Source organism: Hakea prostrata, chromosome 3, assembly GCF_041222555.1.
Source record: "Hakea prostrata isolate BN-2017 chromosome 3, UWA_Hpros_2, whole genome shotgun sequence".
Classification (NCBI taxonomy): domain Eukaryota; kingdom Viridiplantae; phylum Streptophyta; class Magnoliopsida; order Proteales; family Proteaceae; genus Hakea; species Hakea prostrata.
In genome coordinates, this window is record NC_142602.1 from 8,488,334 (window position 1) to 8,509,459 (window position 21,126).

General features: G+C 38.5%; 3 protein-coding genes across 5 annotated transcripts; 1 reads left to right on the forward strand and 2 right to left on the reverse strand.

Moving 5' to 3' along the window:
• Positions 1–1,805: 1,805 nt before the first annotated feature.
• Positions 1,806–3,626, forward strand: LOC149020598 (dof zinc finger protein DOF5.6-like). Its single transcript, XM_089146949.1, has 2 exons — positions 1,806–2,072; positions 2,382–3,626. Exons 1-2 carry the CDS (start codon positions 2,022–2,024, stop codon positions 3,303–3,305), a joined length of 975 nt encoding a protein of 324 aa, XP_089003075.1. The 5' UTR covers positions 1,806–2,021; the 3' UTR covers positions 3,306–3,626.
• A 4,600-nt stretch (positions 3,627–8,226) lies between these two features.
• Positions 8,227–12,140, reverse strand: LOC149020599 (PWWP domain-containing protein 1-like). 2 transcript variants are annotated; one of them, XM_089148791.1, is made up of 2 exons: positions 11,936–12,140; positions 8,227–11,659 (listed from the first exon to the last, which is right to left on the reverse strand). In XM_089148791.1, exon 2 carries the CDS (start codon positions 11,606–11,608, stop codon positions 8,417–8,419), a length of 3,192 nt encoding a protein of 1,063 aa, XP_089004917.1. In that variant the 5' UTR covers positions 11,609–11,659; positions 11,936–12,140; the 3' UTR covers positions 8,227–8,416. The 2 variants fall into 2 exon arrangements, with proteins under 2 accessions (XP_089004917.1, XP_089004918.1); XM_089148792.1 differs by having other exon boundaries at positions 8,227–11,701.
• Positions 12,141–14,303: 2,163 nt separating this feature from the next.
• On the reverse strand, positions 14,304–20,428 carry LOC149020600 (heat shock protein). Of its 2 annotated transcripts, none has more exons than XM_089148793.1 (8): positions 19,603–20,428; positions 19,403–19,501; positions 19,069–19,228; positions 18,791–18,967; positions 16,546–16,680; positions 15,997–16,079; positions 14,946–15,039; positions 14,304–14,848 (listed from the first exon to the last, which is right to left on the reverse strand). In XM_089148793.1, exons 1-8 carry the CDS (start codon positions 19,902–19,904, stop codon positions 14,768–14,770), a joined length of 1,131 nt encoding a protein of 376 aa, XP_089004919.1. In that variant the 5' UTR covers positions 19,905–20,428; the 3' UTR covers positions 14,304–14,767. The 2 variants fall into 2 exon arrangements, with proteins under 2 accessions (XP_089004919.1, XP_089004920.1); XM_089148794.1 differs by having other exon boundaries at positions 19,069–19,242; positions 19,603–19,689.
• Positions 20,429–21,126: the final 698 nt, after the last annotated feature.

Consider the following 21,126-nt stretch of genomic DNA (forward strand, 5'->3'; position numbering starts at 1 on the left):
ATAGTACGAGAGGTATATTGGACATTTTATAACCCAAATGTTTAACAGTCAAAATGCTTGACCGTTAAAGAAAATAACTTGAAATATTTGGTTTTAAGCAAGAGAGCACTGTGTCATTTATCACACATTAAGGGAGTAGTGACTAATTTAGGGCCATTTAAGGGGCATAGAAAAAGCTCCAAAATAAATCAAAGGTGAGTCTCATGGGACCTCTTAGACCTATGAGGATTCTGGACTCAGCTACCTATAGCCTTAGACTAAAGAGACGAGTTTGTGTTAAAGATTTTATCACATCTTACGTGTCAAGTTGGGACTTGTTGGATGGCGTTAAAGCCAAAAATGGGAACCACGTTCTCAAGCTTTTGCATATCATCCCTCTCAGTATCATGTATATATATTCTTCTCCTCAAACGACGCGAACCTAAATCCTGCACCAAGTTTGTACTTAGAGCTTTTGAAGTTTGAACTTGAAATGAAATTGTATGAGTGGGGCCATTCTTTCTAGCGGTCCCCTTTGAAAGGGAAGAGACCTAGCTACGTACGTACGACCGGGTTGCTCAAGATTCAAGACTCAAGATGATGCCTTGCCTGCGCAGCTGCTGGTTCTGCGCTTATTGGGCTTTCGAATCGAATTCATCCTTCTACTTTTAACTGACGAGTAAGATTTGATTTCATGACGCGCAAAGCATATTAGGCAATAGCATTTAACATCGGACATTTTTTTATCCATGGCATCTCCAAATCCATGGGGATGGCCAAATGAAAATGTGTATATGTACGAATTTGAATTTTCAATCTTTACAGATAAAGTTCTATATTTTCTTTATATATCTTTACTATACATTAAGAAAATAGTTCAAATGGGGTTCACTACGATCTTATTTTTTTATTTATTTTTATTTATTAGAACTTAGAGGTGTGCCTTATCCTTAATGTGTAGTGAAAAAATGTAAGAAAATTACATATTCAAACTATTTACCTCTTATTTATTAATTGTTCTATCATGAGTAAGGGGAAGAGAAAAGGTATAGAGGAATGGAAGTTCAAGTCCACATGTGATTGAATTTGGTGCCTCTACATAGAAGACTGCGAAGAATGTGTTAGAAGCTAGCAACTGTTGAGGTTGGTGTGATGAGGGTGAGATTTACACTTAAGAAACCCAAGCGTAGGAGACGGAGCAAAAAAGCAGCATATGTTAGAATGAGACATGCAACTATGCAAGTACGTGCCGGCAAAATCAGCCGTTGACGGTACGCCGACACACTAGGAGGAGAATCTATGCTTTGCTTGCAAATGGAGGAAGGAAGATATATGAGACAAGACCAGTGAGAGCAGAAGAGGTAGGTCCATCTTTGTCTCGCCAAACCCTGAGGTCCTCTTCTTGGGTTGGACAGTTGGACTCGTTAAATCGTGAATGAGAAGTGGGGTCCAAAATGGAGTGCTCTTTCGGATTTGCTCTTTTTCGAGGACCCAAATATTCCCGGTTCAGTCACGTCAATTGTTCTATAGACACGCCGTGATTTCTGACGTGTCTCCTCCAATTAAATAATACACTACAAATCCACGTCAACCAATGGCTCAAATTGAACCGTATCCTCCATCAGAGCGTTGCACGCCATAGATAGTCTCTCCCGCTTTTTCAAGTCAAGTTAACAGAGGAGGTCAGATTTACTGTCAGGCCAGACAAAGGTGGGACCCATCAGAGACGAATAGCCACCGACGAAACCAAGAACTCTTTCCCACCACCTTTATCTCCCTTCTTATTCACATCTATTCCTCCATTACCACACAAACGTTCCCATCTCTCAATTCCCACACTGCTACTCATCTTCCTTCCATCCCAAGTCTTTCTTTCTTCTTCTTCTTCTTCTTCTTCGTCTTCACTACATCATTTATATTCTTTGATACCATTAAACTTTTGCTTGCTCTCCTGAAAAACCAGATGAATTGAAGTGCCTTTGAAGAGACAAGGTTTTATCACATAACTACTTCAGCAGCAGCTGGTTTGCTTTCTTTGTTGAATGGGCATTAATTCTCTCCAAGTTTGCATGGATACCTCTGAGTGGTTACAGGTACGACATGCATTTTGTCTTCATTGCTTACCAAATCAAGATAAAAGCAAAATCAAAATCGTCTTCTCTTTCAAACAATCTCATCTCCTGTCACTTGTTCAGTTAGATCTTCTCTTAACAGTAGAAAATAGCTAACCTATATGATCTAAGAAGTGAATTGTAGATACTAACTAAATAAACTAGCAGTGGGTTTAGAAAACCGAGCAACATTTTTGGAAAAAAGGAGCTGGGGTTAGAATTTATCAGATTAATTAGATGTTCACCTTTTCTTTCTTTTCCTGATTTCTGTTGTCTACTTGAAATAATCAGGGTGTGATGAACGAGGAAGCACAGATGGATTCATCTTCATCTCAGTCTGGTGATATAATCACATGCTCAAGACCCATGCCCGAAAGAAGACTAAGGCCCCAACATGATCAAGCTCTTAAGTGTCCTCGTTGTGACTCCACGCATACCAAATTCTGTTACTATAACAACTACAGTCTCACTCAACCCAGATATTTCTGCAAGACTTGTAGGAGGTATTGGACCAAGGGAGGTTCATTACGTAATATTCCTGTTGGTGGTGGATGTAGAAAGAACAAGAAGGTGTCGTCAGTTAACAAAAAATCCAGCGACAATAATCAAATACCTAATCAACATCACGCCACCTCATCATACTCACACGACGGCACTGACCTTCACCTGTCTTTTCCGGAGTTGCATCTTTCACATCTCACAGCCCTAATGGGGCATTCTTCGGGGAATCTTGGGAACCCAGTTCTAATGGAGAACAAATACAATCCCCTACTAGAAAACCCACCAAGGCCTACTGTTGAATTCATGGAGAATAAGTTTGATTCCATTCTTGGGAACCTTAGAAATCATGATTTCATGGGTAATAATCATGAGTTGGGTCTTATGAGTGGTTTTGGAGATGTGGGTCATCATGGGTTTGCACCTTCTAATCTAAATGGCCTTTGCTCTCCATATGGGAATGGGGTTTGTCTAGATGGGAGCAATGCCAATGTAGTAGATAATTGCCAGAGGCTAACGCTTCCATTTGAAGTGAGTCATGAGGATCCACTGAATGCTGTAGGGACAAAGCCAAGCAAACAGTTCTTGTCCTTGGAGTGGCAGGATCAAGGTTGTTCAGAAGTTGGAAGAGATTCCTTTGGGTATTCAAACAGCCTTGGATCATGGAATGGTGTGACGAATGCTTATGGACCTTCTTCTACAAACCCATTAGTTTAAACTATTGTTTTTTTATTCTGTATTTCCTTGAAGCATGACTGAGTGGAAGACGGCCGCAGAAGGAAATAACTCATTTATGCTCTTAATGATTTTTTCTTTTTAGTTTTTATAGTATGATTGGGCCTTCTTTGTCTCCCTTTCTATCTTTTCTCCATCATTTGCGATTAGTTGTGTCTCGAGAGAAAGACAATCCAAGTTGCAGGATTTTGTTGTATTGCCCGAGAAAGATATATGATCGCTTTTTAGAAGAATGATGTGGGTTAGTACTTTGGTCTTTTGTTGTTTTATATATAGTCTCTGAGTGGAATTTGTTCTGATTATGATGAAGTTGTTTACATAGAGACGAAGAAGGTGAACATATCGATGAAATAGATTAAGAAAGGAGGGTAGAGGAAAGGAAATTCCCTTGGATGTTGGGTCCCCACCCCCTTCTGATGCCACAGGAGTGCTGATTAGCCTGATTTTGACAGTCTTGACTCTTGACCCAAATACTTAGAAGTTGAAGGTGCATGGAAGCCGTGCCCGGCTTCTTTTAAATATTCTCCCATTTTTCTTCTCTTCTTTATCAGTTATCTTTCTCTTCCTTCTACGGTTTGCTTTCAGGTGGGAAATGGAGAAAATGGAGACGAAACCAGCAATGCCTTTTCCTATGAATTTTATTCTTAGTTTTTCATAATTTATCATTTTTTCAGCCTTTAGTATCTGTTGAAAATCTTATTTTTCATTTGGAAAATAGAAACAAATTCATCAAATGGAGTGTAATAGTAAAAGTATATATATATATATATATATATATATATATATATATATATATATATATATATATATATATATATATATATATATATAGTAAAAGTATATATATTAACGAGAATCCAATCTTTTTCCTTTTATTTCACTCAAGATCTATTATCATAAATCTTGCATATCTGCTCGTGGCTCCTCTTGTTTGAAGCTTCTCAACATCTGCAGGGATCTCTCTTGTGTCAAAAGAAAATTCCAAATTAAAACGAAGGGGGAGAAGTTACTTAGATCAATTGCATCCTTCTTATCTCTTACCATTGGATCTATAGGTTGTGACTCGAATTCTTGTACCCGTTTGGGAAGATATACTCACATCGATATATTTTGATGTGCTACTTGAATGACCGGTTTTTTGTTTTTGGAGATCAGTGGTAGAAGTATAGGACTTTATGAAAGGGGTGTAGGAGTGGAGCCCCGGCAATACGATACAAACCGACCCGATGGATCGACCCATTCACCCCGATTGGAGTTTACATATATGTATCTTATATTCGCCTACCACATCATTGAGAGATTAAGGATTATTGGTTAGTGTTTTGGGTGGAAGTTCTTGTAATTCAGTTCTTGATGGTTGGTTGTAAAATCTCCTTCTATTCTTTTTCTACGTAGGGAATAACTCTTCTTTTCTTCACCCATTAACGTGGTACACCACATTTGTATGTGAACCATGTTAATTTTTTGTGTGCTTTTGTTTTTGTTTATTTTTTGATTTGTTTAGTTTGTTTTAACCGAATCTTATCCCCTTTTCTTTGTCTTTTGTGGACTAATCGTAGCTTCTAGTTTATTATTATCCAATACAAATTCCAAAATAAAATGGAAGAAATAGTAGAAGGAACAAATAGCGGCTCGGAAGTTGTTTGATATTTCTAGGGTTAGGGTTGCAAGATTGATCAATTGGAGAAGGAACGAATAGGTTAATTTGGTATTGATTTCTAAAGTTCAGGTTATAATTTTTCCATAAATGCCACCAAATTGGAACGAGAAGCTCTGAGTATGCGATGAGCTATGCTACACGCTTTACAGGAGGACCTTCAGAGGGTGACTTTCGAGTTTGATTGTTTGGAGCTTAGTCACTATTATAACCATCATTCTACAGCCCCCCATGTCCTCCCTATGTTAAGGGTATCCATCACCTTAGCCATTACTTTGCTCAATGTTAGTTTCAATTTGTTTCCAGACACTGCAACATTGTAGCGGATAGTCTAGTTCGATTGAATGTGAATACAACCATTTGGCCAATCTCCACTCTTTAGTTGAGAAATATTTGTTCTTCAGCCTCGTTCTCTCTACTTGAATTAATGAATTTTCTACCCCACCCAAAAAAAAAAAAAAAAAAAAAAATTAATGCCACCAAATGGCAAGTAATGAATATTTAAGTTTCACCCGGCATAATGATTCCCGGGAAGGTTAGCTATAATGGAAGGCCATTTTCAATTCACTTGCTGTGAAAATGCGGAACGTTTGGGTTAATCACAGTGGGCTAGGAGTTGGCTTAAATATAAGGCAGCCCAGTTATATCGACAAAGGTAAATATTTATAAAGAAACCCACGTAAGCCCAAAGGGCAATAGTACCATGGGCTGCGAATTTTGGCTTTTTATGGGCCTGGAAAAAGCCATGCTTTTGTGTAACAAAATGAGCATCTCATTTATTTGGAAAATGTTCTAGCAATTCTAAGGAGTGTTGGAGCCTGAAGAGGAGCACAGAGCACTTATACATGTAGAAGGGGGAGAGGGGGGAGGAACTGCGATGTGAATTTTTCTTTTTGGGAGAGGGGAGGAAGGATATGCGGCGCAGCGCCGCTGCGCGACGGCGGTGATTCGCCACACATCGAAATTAAATGGACGATTGAGATTAAAAGGAAGATTTAGTGTTTACATAAGGATTAAATGCTTAATTACAAACCAAGTCCCCCTGCACGGGGAGGAGACCGGCCAGGTCGCCGCGGGTAGTAGCGAAGACGTGCAACGAAGAGGGTTTGGAACTGGCTTTGGGATAGAAGGGGTAAGATTGGTTTGACCCACGTTTGCAGGGTTGATTTGATGAGATGTTTGAGATATTTGGTTAGGAATCATGACAGCTACCAAAACGGTAGAGGGCTGAGGATTTGAGCTGGCGTAGAGCTAACGGATCTGCTTCAGTTCTTGATGACCTTCATGGACGAGATGGGGAAGGTAGAAGCCCAGAAGCCCAAGTTTATCCCAATGTTGCTTGACACCCGCATCTGCCAAAGAAAAACATAAAAAACAGAGTTTGATAAAGAATCAAACAAACAGGAAGAAAAACATAATTTTGTTTCAAGGTGACTTACTGGAGAAAGCATGAGACAAAAAAGATCAAGGAAGAAAACCCACTCCAGATTCTCGACTGGAATGAGGGTTTGGGGTAATCAGTGAATGAGGGACTATGTTGTAAATTAAAAATATTTAATCCTTAAAATGTAAACACATAAATCTTCTTTTTTAATCTCAATCGTCATTCAAATTTCGATGACCTGGCGAAATCACTGCCGTCGGCAGCAGCAGGCAGCTGCTGCCGCAAATAAAAATCCGGGGGAGGAACGGGATGGCGTCTTGTACCATAAATATTAAAATGATCGGAATAGATGGTTCTTACCACCTGCTATAAGCCCATAGGTAAGAAGGCAATGAAAAGAATAACTGATGCCTCTTAGTGAAGAGGTCATAGATTCGATCCTCATTGTGATATATGTAATAGTCCTACCCTAATTATAAAGCTACCAATTCCCAAAAAAAAAAAAAAAGACTAAAAGAGCATTGTCCAACTTGCAGAATATCGCAAGTTTCTGCTCTACCTCATGAGAATTCAAACAGATTGGGGTACTAAACTCGTAAACAATCAAAGGAATCCCCAAGACAGTCAATTTCATGTGGGCTTTATCTTGGGTTTGCAATGTGAACTGTGACCGGATGAGATCCGATTGATTTCAGGAGAAGGCAGAGAAGACAAATGTGAAGTAAGCAAAGTTTGATATAGGAGAGAAGATCAAGATGATCTGAGATGGAAAATTTGCTGAAAAATTAGAGCCATTCTATCCAGTTACTAGAGGACGAGTAAGCCATGTTTTCTTTTAATGAAACTCCAAGGACTGATGTTTTTTTTTAAGAGACCGAGAAATTGATGCAGCACAATCAGAAGTTACTGTTCACCATACAGTAACGTAAACAGTAACAAGATGATAATTTTCATACTTGGCGGGCTCCAATTCTAGCTTGCATGGATATAGAATCAAATTTGGTGGGCCCAAAGTGCAGCTTGTAAGTAGATAAAATAGTCAGTTTTAGTCTAAGTTTTCCAAGAGTTTTACTGTAGCTGTTTTCATTTGGAATATTCTCTTTTATTATTTAAACATTATAATCAGCTTATTGAAGATGAAATAGAAAAATATGAATTGAGCTTTAGCTAGCTTTGTGCATTTGCGGCCACCCCTTTCTTAATCTTCTCTCTCTTCCTCTTTTTCAACATTAATTCTTCTAAAATTTCTTCTCCTTCTTCCACATCTTTTTTATTTATTTTTTTTCTTCTCAATTCTATTCCTCATTAGATGATGTTTGAAAAGCGAGTCCTTTGACAAATCCATAATCTTCCAGAAAAGACTGGAATAGGTGAACGGCCGACAAGCTTTAACTGGAGCTGGAAAAACTCACTTGCTTACTCCACATTTCTTCGGCATCATACCCAGAAGATGAGCATGAGATAACTCACATTCTATGCTGATCACATCTTGTTCAACAAAAATATCAGATAAAGGGTGCCCCGGCTGGAGAGGATCTGTGATCATAAAATATGTCTAGCTTATAAATGAGAAAAACCTTACCCACAAAAAATCTGTTGACCCCCACCCGCACGTTTTGAGAAAGGAGTATAAGTAATAAGCTCCTGCACACACCAAAACAGGGGAACAATTCTTCATCTTAATAGCAGTAAACATAATGCAAATTTAGCTTTTATATGGATTTTCTAACAGTAGCCTCCCTGGTATCTCAAAATATGAGGGAGAAAGAAAAAAACACACAGTTTGATGTTGCTTTTGATAAGTAATTTTAACTTATGAGAAGGGAAAATGTATGCAATTAATTACACGGAATAGATCAGAGTGCTAAATAACTTTGAAGAATCAAATTCAGAATTCTAGACCGACCACATTCTTGATACACCCTACAGAAAGAAAATGGACCCCAGGAAACACTATTCTAAGTATGAAAAGGAGCCGCCGCCTAACAAGTACATAAATAAAGAAAAGAGTAGGTAGAACAGTACAACTCCCAAGTGATAAGAGAATTGGAGCTAAGATGAAGGAGAATCATCCATGGTGCTTAACTTCTTCAGGAGGCCTTTAAAATCACCCTCCAGGTTTGCTTTCACCCCCGGCAATATCTTTTCCCCTGAATTTTCCAGCATGGATGACATTCTCTCAAGGTTTTGTTTTATGAAGTCTAGAGGTGCAGCTTCACCAGCAGGAGGCAGACTTGAAGCAGATGGGTTTGCTGAAGGCTCATTTCCTTGTGTGTGCACAGTGCTCGGCAGCTGTGAGCTTTCATCAAGTTCCAATGCCTCCGAAACGGTAGGCACCCTTGAAGCAGATGGGTCTGTTGGATGCTCATTTCCTTCCACCCGCAGAGGAGTTTGGTGCTGATGTGAGCGTTCATCAAGTCCTGATGCCCCAACAAAGGAAGACGAATAGCGAAGACGGTAACTAACAACTGCTTGTCCAAAGGGACTGACTTTTTGGGAACCGTTAAAGGCTTCTTCTGCATCAAAGCTCTTCAGGAAGGCAACTCGAGCACAATTTGAATCTTTCAGCACCACAGTTTCCTGCTCGTTCAAGGCACCAAACCCACCAAATGTTGTGATCAGATCATCTTTTGAAGGCAAAGAGACACCTGGTGCAAAAGTCAAGAGAAGTGCTGCTTCGAAGGAAGATACATCTTTGGTTTTCCCTATGCAATGATCCGTTTCCATATCTGATGTGCCATCAACATGAGGCAAATCCTTTTGGGTATTACGTGTAAATGGTCCCTCCATTTCCCCCCTCTTTCTTTTAGGCTTGGGCTCAGAGGATGGACGATCAGTTACAATGGAATCTTCACCAGACGAATCAGGAATACTCTCTGAGGGCTTCCTTTTTCTACTGCCTCGCCGTTCATCCGTCTTGGATATGGATTTAGTATGATACACGAAGCTCCTAAACTTGGAAAAGAAACTCTTGAATGTATCAGAGTGTCGGCCTTTTAGGTAAAAAGGATCCAACGCTACAGTAAGGAAGTCAGAGAGCATATCATCCATGAAAACACTGCCTTCCACGACACTGTAATCACCTGTTGTCTGTGTTCGAGGGCTTAAGCTACCATATGTCTTGCGCTGAGCACCACTATCCTTCGACGGTTTCTTCTGATGAGAGTGACCGCTACGCTTAGAAGGCTTCTTCTGAAAAGTCTGACCACTACACCATGCAAGTGGTGGGGTCCCAGTTAGCTGATCTGTATCCCTGCGGATGCATTCCTCTACAGAGGAAACTTTGTTAGCCCTTGGAGACGCTATATGAGAATCCTTAGGTGAATTCAAGCTCTTCCCCCTGCTTATGTCTGTGTAGGGAGGTGACAAGTACTTGCTCTTCTTTCTCAACCTTGGTGAGGAGCTCATCATAGATGCTTCGTCCAATTCCTCGCCATCGTCGGAGTATTTCTCCTCTCCAGTTGGAAGAGATACTGTAAGCTTCATTTTCTTAGTGCCACCCGAATTTTCTGCTTCATTCACGTCATCTTCGTAGTCTTTACTCTTCCTTCTCTTTGAAGTAGATGCTGACTTAGCTGAGATAACTTCCCCAGCAGCATTACTCTCACTCCTCTGATGATCAAAATCATTTGCCAAAATCTCAGCCATGCTTTTCTGCTTCTTTCTCTGATTAGACTTGTCATCCGAACTCCCTGGCCACTTCTGGGATGAGGTTTTGAAAGATTTGACGACGACGCCAGGGCCTACTGGTGTAGAAAGCCACTCCACTTCAGCTGGATGAAGATTCAATTCCTCAATTCGACCTTCACTTACAGCAGAGTCTTCAGCTGAAGAGATTCCATCAGCTTCATGGAACATGGGTAATTGGTGGTAACCTTTGGCACGGTATAAGGCTGACAAGCGACTGTATAACACTGTATGTTCCAGAATACTGTTCACCGAAACAACCTCCGCAACATCCCTTAAATGGGCAATAAATTCTGCAGGTTCAAATCGAGTAATTTTGAGTTCATCAATCCCACCATCTGGTACAGGCACTCCTTCCTTGATTCCAGCATTCACAGCCAATGGTCTAGCAAGTCTGTTTTGGATTTCCTCAGGTACACAAGCACAAGTCATCTCCAATTCTACTCGCCTCCCAACTTCATCCATACTCTCCCTAATAGCATTAAGAAAGCTCTTAGAATTGCTTTGTTTTGACATAAATTCAAAATTCTCCATAAAGGGCTTTAGCTGAGACGGATGACACCAAGCAAAAGTGCCATCGCCAAAGTATGCAACCAAAAGACGGCCCCTGCGACGGCACTTTGCAGCGTACTTTGATGCATCTGAAGGAGCATAGATCTGCCCGGGCCACCATGGGTGACTTTTAATCTTGCCCCACACAAGATCACCAACAGAGAACTCATGTTCTTGATCACACACTTCCTCTTGCTCTTCTCTTTCATCTATTTCTTCTTTCTCAGTATCCACCATCTGAACAGACACTCCGGAGGAATTTTTACCTGGAATTTCCCCGTTCTCAGATAACAAGCCTCCTTCAGGCTTAAATACTGTGTTCTTAACCCCGCAGCTATTCTGATATGTCTCATAGGAACCATGTATCTCTACGACAAGTGGCACACCATCCCCTGAATCTTCAATCTTCGTCGTAGAGTCATCACCACCGCCGTTCAACTGAGAAGCGACATCCCTATTTAATCCGATTTCCATATCCGGCAAAATCTGAGGAACCCTACTTGCCCTAATTGCCGAACCAGACTCTGCAACAACAACACTAACATCACCCTCCACGATCTTCTTGACATCCTCATGAGCAGAACCAACCCCTTTCCCATTCTGTTGCAGCTCTGAAGAAGATGGGGTCATCCTACTTCCATCATCCTGGACCTCACAACCTATCCTGGCTCCATCATTCTCCTTCTCAACCACAGATGTCACCCCTTCAATTTGAGCTGTCGGGTCACCGTCAGCGCCTTCAGTATCTTTTACGGAAACCCTAATACCATTTTCCTGAACTCCCTCAACTGGAGCATCCGACAGCAACTCTCCGGTTAGGGTTTCATCGTGAACCCTAGATTCAACTTTGATGTTCTCCCCTTCCATGGTTTGATGAGATTGAGCTGATTCCAACGCAACCCCTTCGTCCGCCCTAGATTCAACTTTGACGGTTTCTCCTTCCTTGGTTTGAGCTTCAGCTGGTACCGACGCACCCCTGCCATCCGCCCTGGATTCGACTTTCATGGTTCTTTCTTCTCGAAGCAACCCGGCCGTCCGCTAGGGTTTCAGCGTTTCCTATTCCAGGAGAAATATTTCAGAGTATCACTCATTACACAACTGGGTAAGATTGCAATGAAAACAAAAATTATTATCATTCAGTTTTTTTTTTTTTTGACAGGTTTGGAAGAATCATAATAAAAAAAAAATCCACTAACCAATATCGAAATAATCGGGAAAAGAAAAGAGAGAGAATAGAAAAACCCAAAAACGCACTCAGACAAAATAAAAAAGGAGACGTGAAAGAATTTGATCGAAGAGAAAAGATAGAACGAACTGGAAGAAGATGGGTACCTGAAAATCGATTTCTGCTCCAGCGACTCGAACTTCTGTGAGATTTGCAAAGAAATCGATTCATGTAATACTTAATAAAGGGTGGGGAGGGAAAGCATTAAATGCTCTTAACCGCATATCGCGAAAAACTGATTTTTTAGTGACGAAACAAATACTGAAGGTAGTATTCGGAAATAACGAAAAGCTGAGCATATTTCGCTCTCGGTCTTTAATGGGGGTACGTAATGTCAGCAATGGTAAGTATTTATTTATTTATTCTACCAAAAAAAAAAAAGTTTTTATTTATTTATTTAGGTAACACGATGGGATTGCCACTAAACACGTGTCAAAGTTGGATAAGAGGTCATTTGGAAAATTAAGAAAATATCAGTCAGATCCTAATCCAACGGTTTGTAGCAATACGTTCTCACGAGAGCATTTCCTGCATTTTTGTTGTTCATACACCATTGGGCCGACCAAATCGTTTCCGACTTCATTGTACCGTTCCAATAATCCGAATTGGTATAGGTCAAATCGGCCATATTAGGGTTGGGAACAGCTATCAATCATCATTGCATTGTCACACTTCCTACTTGTCTCTGAATTGAGGGACAGCAGGTCACCAATGGAAACTGGAAACTCCCACTCATTTCCTCCATTGGAGACTTCTTCTTTCGATGTCAACTCTCGAAGTCTGAAATAGCTGTCAATTTAAGCTGTGGAAAGAAGGATCCAAATCTGGATCAAGTCCTAAATTGGTTTTGAAACTGAATATCAGATACGATTTTAGTTAATTACTGTTTAGAGTTCAGTTGTTAGATGATTACCATATATATACATACATATTTTTTGGTTAAGAAAAATTTTATTCAAAGCGGGTTGGGATGTTGGAGAACATAATTCCACCAACCACCAAGGGAAAGACGGCTATTATTTCGGATCTAAAATCAAAAGGGCCTTTCTGGCTAAGAGATCTACAATTACATTAGATCTCCTAGGAATAAAGGCAAAAATACAATTTATGAAGTTATCCATTAAATAATGAATGTCTTGGATCAGAAGGCTCCACTACCATCGAGGGGTGAATCTCTCCTTCAAAGTACCTGATGATCTACTTACAATTTGACTCATACCCGACATGCAAGCGCCTATCTAGTACTGTATCCAGTTTAAATTTTATATAGTTATACCATTTTGGTTCTTGTTCGAATATGAAAAAAAAAAAAAAAAAAAGACAAGATACAACAAAATTTTATATCAATATATTAAAACGTTAATGACCTAGGGTTGACTATTTGAAAATCAAAAATAAAAACTTGATTAAGATTTTTTAAAATCTTAGCATATTAAAAAATGGAAAACTGATAAGAAATACAAATTTTAAATTGATTTTTTTATATGAATAAATAATATGTTAGACATATGAGAGAAAAACATCAGCTATCAAAGTGGGGGACAAATCTATGCCCCACGTTGTAATAATAACATTTCTCTTCATTAGAGAATCTAAAAGAGGTTTGGATATCTTTATAATGACCTTCTAATATTTAGTCAGTAGTTCCAGACTTGATAGTTCATATGCGAAGATTCTATTCAAGCTAAATATAAAAGATACAAAAATAGAAAACCAATTTCCCAACAATATCACCAAAGGAGGTGCTCAAGAAGGTGGAAGAAAGTTTTTAAGACTCAAAGGGAGGAAGTGCAGGGTTCAAGATTAATTTTGAGAGGAGGAATTTGATCACTATCTAATTAGATTTGTCCAGCTTATAGCTAGATCCAAATCTGAATCAATCCAAATAACAAATATATTTTCAGATATAAATTATTAACCAGATAGATGCATACAGATTACTCATTGACATTTCTAAGCTCAGGTAATCGATCCCTAACCTTTTCACTAAGAAAATATTTTCTAATAATGCCCATAATCTAAAGCATTCAGATTTCAAACAAAAGCATAGGACAAAAGAGCAATGTAGAGGGATTTGCGAGCAAGGGTGGAGGAGGTCCCAAGAAATCTTCACCATTTAAACCATTTTATCCAGTATTTGTTCTCTCAACAGAACAATGTCTTATTTGCTCTATAAAAGTTGTTCTTCAGACCACTTTTTGTCGGTTTGTTATTTAAGAACAAACCATTTTAACAAACTCCCATCACCCATTTCTTTGTTTCAAACAAAAGAACATCATAACTATTCTCCAAGATTGTTATCAAACACATCCTTAGATTACAACAATTGTATGCAACCTAATCTCCATAAAATAAAATAAAAAATTGAAAGATACAGATGTGGAAGTCCGTGAAATAAGCTAAAAACCCTACAAACAAATTATCAAAATCAAACGAAGATGAAAAAAAAAAAAACAGAGAATTTTTTTGTTATATTTTAAAGCAGATATCCAAATAATAATCAGGTGAAATCCGAAGCAAAAGAGATATACACTCTCCCTGTATGGTTTGTTACATGTCCTGAACAAATTTGAACAGAATACAAAATGCAAAAGTTCAGGTTTTCTTCTCATTATACACGCAGAAAAGAGCTCTTGACATGTGAAGTACCATAGCACTAATGTTGGGGAATATCTACAGCAACCTACCAAAACAAAAAGAAAAATTCCACAGCATTGGGACTAGAAAAGTGGCTATGTTTTTGAGATGTGTCGTTTGCGTCCATAGCACATGTTTGGAAATAAGACAGGATCAGAATGACACAAGAGTTTAAACTGAAGCAGCAGTTTGTGGCCGAAAATCTCACCTAACCCTTTGTATTCATCAAATCAACAGATGCTATATCAAATGCAAGCATCTCCTCTCAAGGATGGTTTCACAGCAGACATATTCATGATTACTTACACCGAAATCCATTGGTTGTATTCATCCATCCTTATTATAAAGGAGCTAGAATTTCTAGACCCTCCTCCACCATACGCCTTCATATAAAGATGAAAAAAAAACAATGGCAAGAAATTCCAGATCAAAATACAACCAATGTAAAGTAAAAATATATGCACAAGCTTCAATACATACCTTCGCGACTTCAGAGGTATCAGTAGCAGTATCCATACTTCTCAAGGACATTTTAAGATTGTTCCGTTGCATGTAGACAACAGCACCTATTGGCCTGCCATTAACAACCATTTGAAAATGAAGACATGCATGCTGATTTTCTTTTCGTGACTCTGGAAGTATCAGAGTTTTATGAATCACGGATGAGTAGGCGAAACACAGACTGAGATAACTAAGCTAGAGCCCAATAAAAAGTGGCCGCTTCTATTTTCCACTAGCTCTCTATTTCAAACTAATAAGTGGCCGCTTCCAATAAAAAAACTCTTGGAAGATTTTCAGCAAAAAAAAAAAATTTGGTAGCCCCCCAATCAAACATTTAAAAAAAAAAAAAAAAAAAAAAAACTCTTGGTAGATTTTACTATATCAATTACGATGAATCCAAGAGCAATTACAATGGAAGAGAATAAGTACAATTACAAAGGAAATAGCTAATAACTAAATAACCGAAGAAACAATAACTTACTAAATACACCAGCTACTAATATTCTCTCACACTACAAGGTTCTATAGAAAATCCATGGAATAGAGCCACAAGCCCACAATACACAACTTAACACATACACTCAAGCTGGAGTATATATATATAGTCCAACTTGGAAAATCATCTTAAGAGAACATAATGCCAAGTTGATTGCCAAAGTTGACAACTGGAATAGAATCAGCTTTTGCACAACTGCATTCTTTACAATGCGGCAATCAATTTCAACATGCTTAACTCTTTCATGAAAAACTAGATTATAGGTAGCATAAAAATCACTTGCTAATGCTTCACATCTTGGTGAGTTATGAGGTTGGCATTCTAAACTTATGGCCCCTTTTGCTCGAGTTGCATATGTGTGGTATCTACCCACCAACTTGAGGAAGATTTGAGCAATATGCTGCAAAGATAGTTTGGGTCCCCCCCCTGTCATCTTTCTCCCTCTTAAGCAAACTCATATATATATAAAATAGAGATTCATAAGATCAAATATATGCATTGCAAGTCCAACAACACATTCCTCAGACAGATTACCTTAAACCAGCTGCTGCACTCCTCACACTAAGTTCCTTGCCAATCTCATCACTTAAGTTAGAATTTCCATCAGCTCTGACTCCCTAAAAACGAGAAGAAAAAGAGGATGAAGCCTGATCAATTTTACTTTTCCAAGATAATAAAATGAAAAATATGAAACATGCAGTATGAATGACACCTAATGAGGTTAACTTTCGTATGTTCTTTACTTATGAGCCCTAAAGGAAGCAAGAGTGACAAAAAAAGGTGCAGCAATGAATACAGCAGAGCTCTTCCACTTCCATTTAGAAGCATATCTGAAACAGTGAACTAATAGTTTTTTATTTATTTATTTTAATTTTTGAGGTCCAAGTGAACATAGTTGACTCTCATGGATCCAGGGGTCAAGGTCTCAAGACCAGCGAATTAGTTCATGATTCAATTAATAAACGTATTAAAATGACTGAGTGATTCAGTAGCCACCACCTTAAAACACATTTACTGAAAGAGTAGATGCTAGAGTTTATAAGTAATGAAATCAGCCAGTTAGATTGAGTGACCAATTAATACCAGACACTCTCCATAGAATCCCTTCCCCAGTCGAATCTTGAAAGCTTTATCCAGCAACTTATTTGCATCACTCTGGCGAGCAGAAATATAAGAATTTCCATTTGCAATTAAATCCGTAGAACTGATCTTCAGTAACTGCATATAATCAGCAGTTGAAGCCAGTTGTTTCAGAAATTGAATACCAGGATAATGCTAAGTACTAAAACACAGAATTGAAAACCACAACAAACAAACTAAGGCTAAGATTAATGTGGCACTTCATTTTTCATATTAACTAATTTCCACATAAGATTCTGAGACAGTGGAAAAGAAAATAATTGCAATCATGGGACCTAAATTTCAGAATGTTATGTGTTAACGGCCTCAATGGTACAGTTGGTGCATTTATTTTCTTATCAATGGTGAATGTAAATATTCTCTAGAACTTATAAGAAATATACGATAAAACTAACAATTTTGGATTGTGCCTTCACAACCATGGACTAGTAAAAAAGGCACAAGCACAATAATTTAGAGAAAGTATGACTATTCATAAAGGCACATTAAACCTCAATACACCACATCCCCTCCCCCACCCCAACCCCCAAAAAAAATAAAAATTTCATATACTTATCCATGATATAATTAAAACTTAAAATTGTGTCACGGGCAGAGAAATGGAATTAATCTCACCCGTTTAATTGGAGGTAGGACTTCAAACAATGGGACCACATCATATTAGTAGGTGATTTACTCCGTTTTACAAAAATGGAAGATACACATCAAACGTTCTTTTAGCCTTAAAAATAATAACATCTGTAGGAAAGGATAATGGAACTGAATGCATTAACAGAAAAGAAAAAGAGAGAGCAGATATCAAGGGAACAAGGTAAAAAAGTAAAAAGAGAAATATAATGAAAACTTGAATGTTAAACCAATGGTTGCAACTCAGACACAGCTTATCTCAACTAAACTGGGCTGATTACATGGATTCTTGTCCCTAGACCTAAGATATGCATGTCTTCCCTCACTTCTCCTAGATGCATTTTAGGTGTACAACCTAGCCCTGGCTCCTATAACTCCACCGATCTCAACCAACCCTCGATACTGGAACACTCAAGGTCGCTGTAACACATGTCATTCCCACTTCAAATGAATTTCTCACAACTTAACATGTACCAAGGCTACTCCTAATTTAGCTCTAACCTGTTTGTGGGGTCTAGGGAGGGTCAATAATGTATGCAAGCTTACCCCTGCTTTTGGCAAAGAGGTTGCTTCCTAGACTTGAACTGGTGACACTCGGTCACAATGGAGCAACCTTGACTGCTAAGTTAGTTTATTTGCTCCTTCTTCATTACCCAAAATTTAGTGCTATACATCATTGCTGATCAGTTCGCTATCGTATAAACTTTTCCTTTGTGTGAAATAGTTAAGGACCTGCTATGTTGTTTGTAGACAGAGATAACATTTAAAACCTAAAAAAAAAAAAAATCTGATTCTTGACCTCTGTTTCTCAAAATTTGTCAAGATGAGTGGATTTTGGGTCCACTTTTCTTTTGGACTAAAAGCCCTAATATGTGGACAGTAGACGAGACCAGGTAGGGCAAACCTCTCAATGTTTCTTGTGTCTTTCTTTTGATAATTAACCAATAGTCCAACTTCCAGTTCGACAGGACTGGTGGTTCCTTGTTTGGCTTGAAGGTTCAATGAGAACAATACATTTTCAGACTTTTTTCCAATTGCCCAAACGAGCAAAATATACAATATTAAAATTTTCTTACAAAAGCAACCAGTATCAATCCTTTTCAAAACCCTCCCACTGAGACTGAGTTTGACTGCATATATAATGATTGGAAAAAGAACCATTTCCATGCATGTATTTCTTTTTTTATCAAATCCGTGCATTTATTTGATGGCACAAGTTTGCCTATCAACAGCATGCCATTGTGCAAGAACAAACCAATTATCAAAAAAAGAGGAATCACAACAACGTAGCCTTATCCCAACTAAATGGGTTTGGCTATGTGGATCCTTAAAAAGACAGCATATTAATTAGAGAGAACTGAAGAGGAGGGACATACAACAACACAAAAAGATTTCTGCAAACAACCTTCTCACAATTCTAGTCCTAGATCTGAAAAGACCCTCTTCCTCCAATTAAGAATGTTCTTCTCCTAACTTGGTTCATTCCAATGCAAGTCAAAGACAATGGATATAATAAAATCCTTGAACAATTATGGGAAAATGTATGATAAATATGATGAACCTGATCAAACATGTAAGGATTGGTGATGCAATTCAGCTTTGAGCGCAATTCACCTAGTCCAATATTAAATGCTTTGATGTCAGGTAGGCTCCATCTGCGAAGGTCTCCATCTTCAATGTAATTGAGGACCATTGCTAGACAATCTTTGTCTTTACCATTTAGTAAACTTGGAGACTCCTGATCCAAACAAAGCAAGGCCCTTGTGCACATAATTAATATTAATACTACAATTAAAAAAATGATTTATTAAGGCTGAAACCAGAATAATCACTTCTTACATCTCCAGGTTTCAGTTCTTCGCATTTCTTAGAGAAGTAATCATAGACAGCGGTTGCGCTACTTTTCTCGACATCAATATAAAATGTTAAATTTGTAGGATAATCTTCTGCTGGGGAGATCCTCGCTAGTGTAGACTTTCGGTGATCAAAAGCTATCACCCTGATTAAACCCAGCTTCACTCAAATAAGCCAACTTACAAAGTCAACTTGCATTTCGAGACAGACAACATCAAATATAACTCTTTTTCTACATGAATCTACAAATGTAATTAGTTTATCAAAACAAACTAGGTGATTACAGACAAAAAAGAAGACAAGCAAGATGTAAGGTTACCGGTCCATGAATCGTGAAAGCTCCACTGCAAATCCCTTTGGTCCAACAAAGTCGAGAAGATAACATGTCTGGAAGCTTTCAATATGCAAATCTTCAACCCTAAGATGCAGATCAAAATAAAGAAACTAGTAAAATAATGAGAAAAAAACTTGTAAATCTTAACAAATGAAGATGCAAGATGAAGTAAGATTCTATCAAACCTGAGAAGCTCGACGGAGGAGAAGGGCAAGATGAGACAAGGTAAATTGAAACGGGAATGGTAGAGACGAGCGAATAGAGCTCCATATGCTCCCGAGAAAGATGGGTAGTTATATAGCACAAGGTTGGGCACTTTATCTTCAGCAGCTCTTAACAGCGCATCCAGTGCCGCCTTTGATCTATAACTTCGAAATTGAATCATAAGAGACGATGAAATACTCAATTTGCGCGACATCAGAGACAGAAACATAGCCATGGATAACGCGTGAACACTCACGCGTTTAAAGTCCCAGGACAGTACCATCAATTCGCAAATCAAATACACCGTGCGAACTGCGAAGCGTTCGAATATAGGTAGTGTGCATTTCGATTCAAAACTAAAACTTTACAGCTATGCTTCCGCAGAAAAGGTAACCCGATCCTTCTCTCTTCTCTGTTTGCTTGCTTCTTCATGGGTTTACATCAACTGTTGGAGCTCACAAATTGTTTGAGGAAGAAATAAAGGAATGATCAAAAACCCTTGTTCTCAAGTCATAAAGGGAAGAAAATAAGGGTAACCAAAAACCCATCTTTTTCTCTTTTTGTGATAACCCTTGACCTTAGTCTAGAGAGCAATAAAATGTTGAATTTGCTGTTCTACATGGGGCAGAGTGATGCAGCGGGAAACTAACGACCAAGGGCTAAGGAAAACGGGTAGCAGATGAAGAAATTTCTCAAAAGGTTTTGCCTATACATTTAACCTTTTGAAGAGAGGAAGAAAGCTCGAAAAGCCCTAAATGGAGTGAAGATCAGTCGGGTGAACACCAAGGACTTGTTTTTGTAAATTTCAAAAAAATAGTTGAAAGTTTGTAAAATAAAAAATTTTTATTTACACTTATATTCCTACACTTTCATCCACAGCCGTTGGATTAAAATTTGCACACGTGGCTGGCAGCTAGCGGCTGCCGCAAATAAAATCCTCCACAGCAGCAGAAGCGCGAAATGCGACCCCAAACAAATACGGGCCACGGCCGATCCCGATTCAGAATGGTTCAATCCGGACTTTCTAGACTCCGGTTTGACCGGATTTGTTAATTCAATGCGGTTTTCCGTGAAAAAGAAATCAATTGAAATGGGTGATTTCTTCAAACAAGAACCAATAAGAAATGCAAATAATATTGTTCCTCAAAAAAAATGCAACTCTATTTTTTTTGGGAGAGGAGGGACAACTTATATTAAATAAGGGTAAAGTTATAGCCTGAAAAAACGTCGCCAATTAATCAACGCATTGATTAGTCTCCCTTATTTCATGACGAAACTCGCAACTTACGAAACTTCTCCGAAGCTCATCAAAGTCATCAAGGATGTCTATGATGGCCCATACCAATTGGATACTTCATTTTTGTCAAAAATCAAGTATTGAATACATTTGCAAGTTGTGGATCGAGTCTTGAGTATGATAGAAAGAGAAGTTGAGCACTTTGAAGGTTGTGGAAGAGACCAAATGGTGTGATGTTGAAGATAATGTTGCTAAAAGTAGTTGCTCT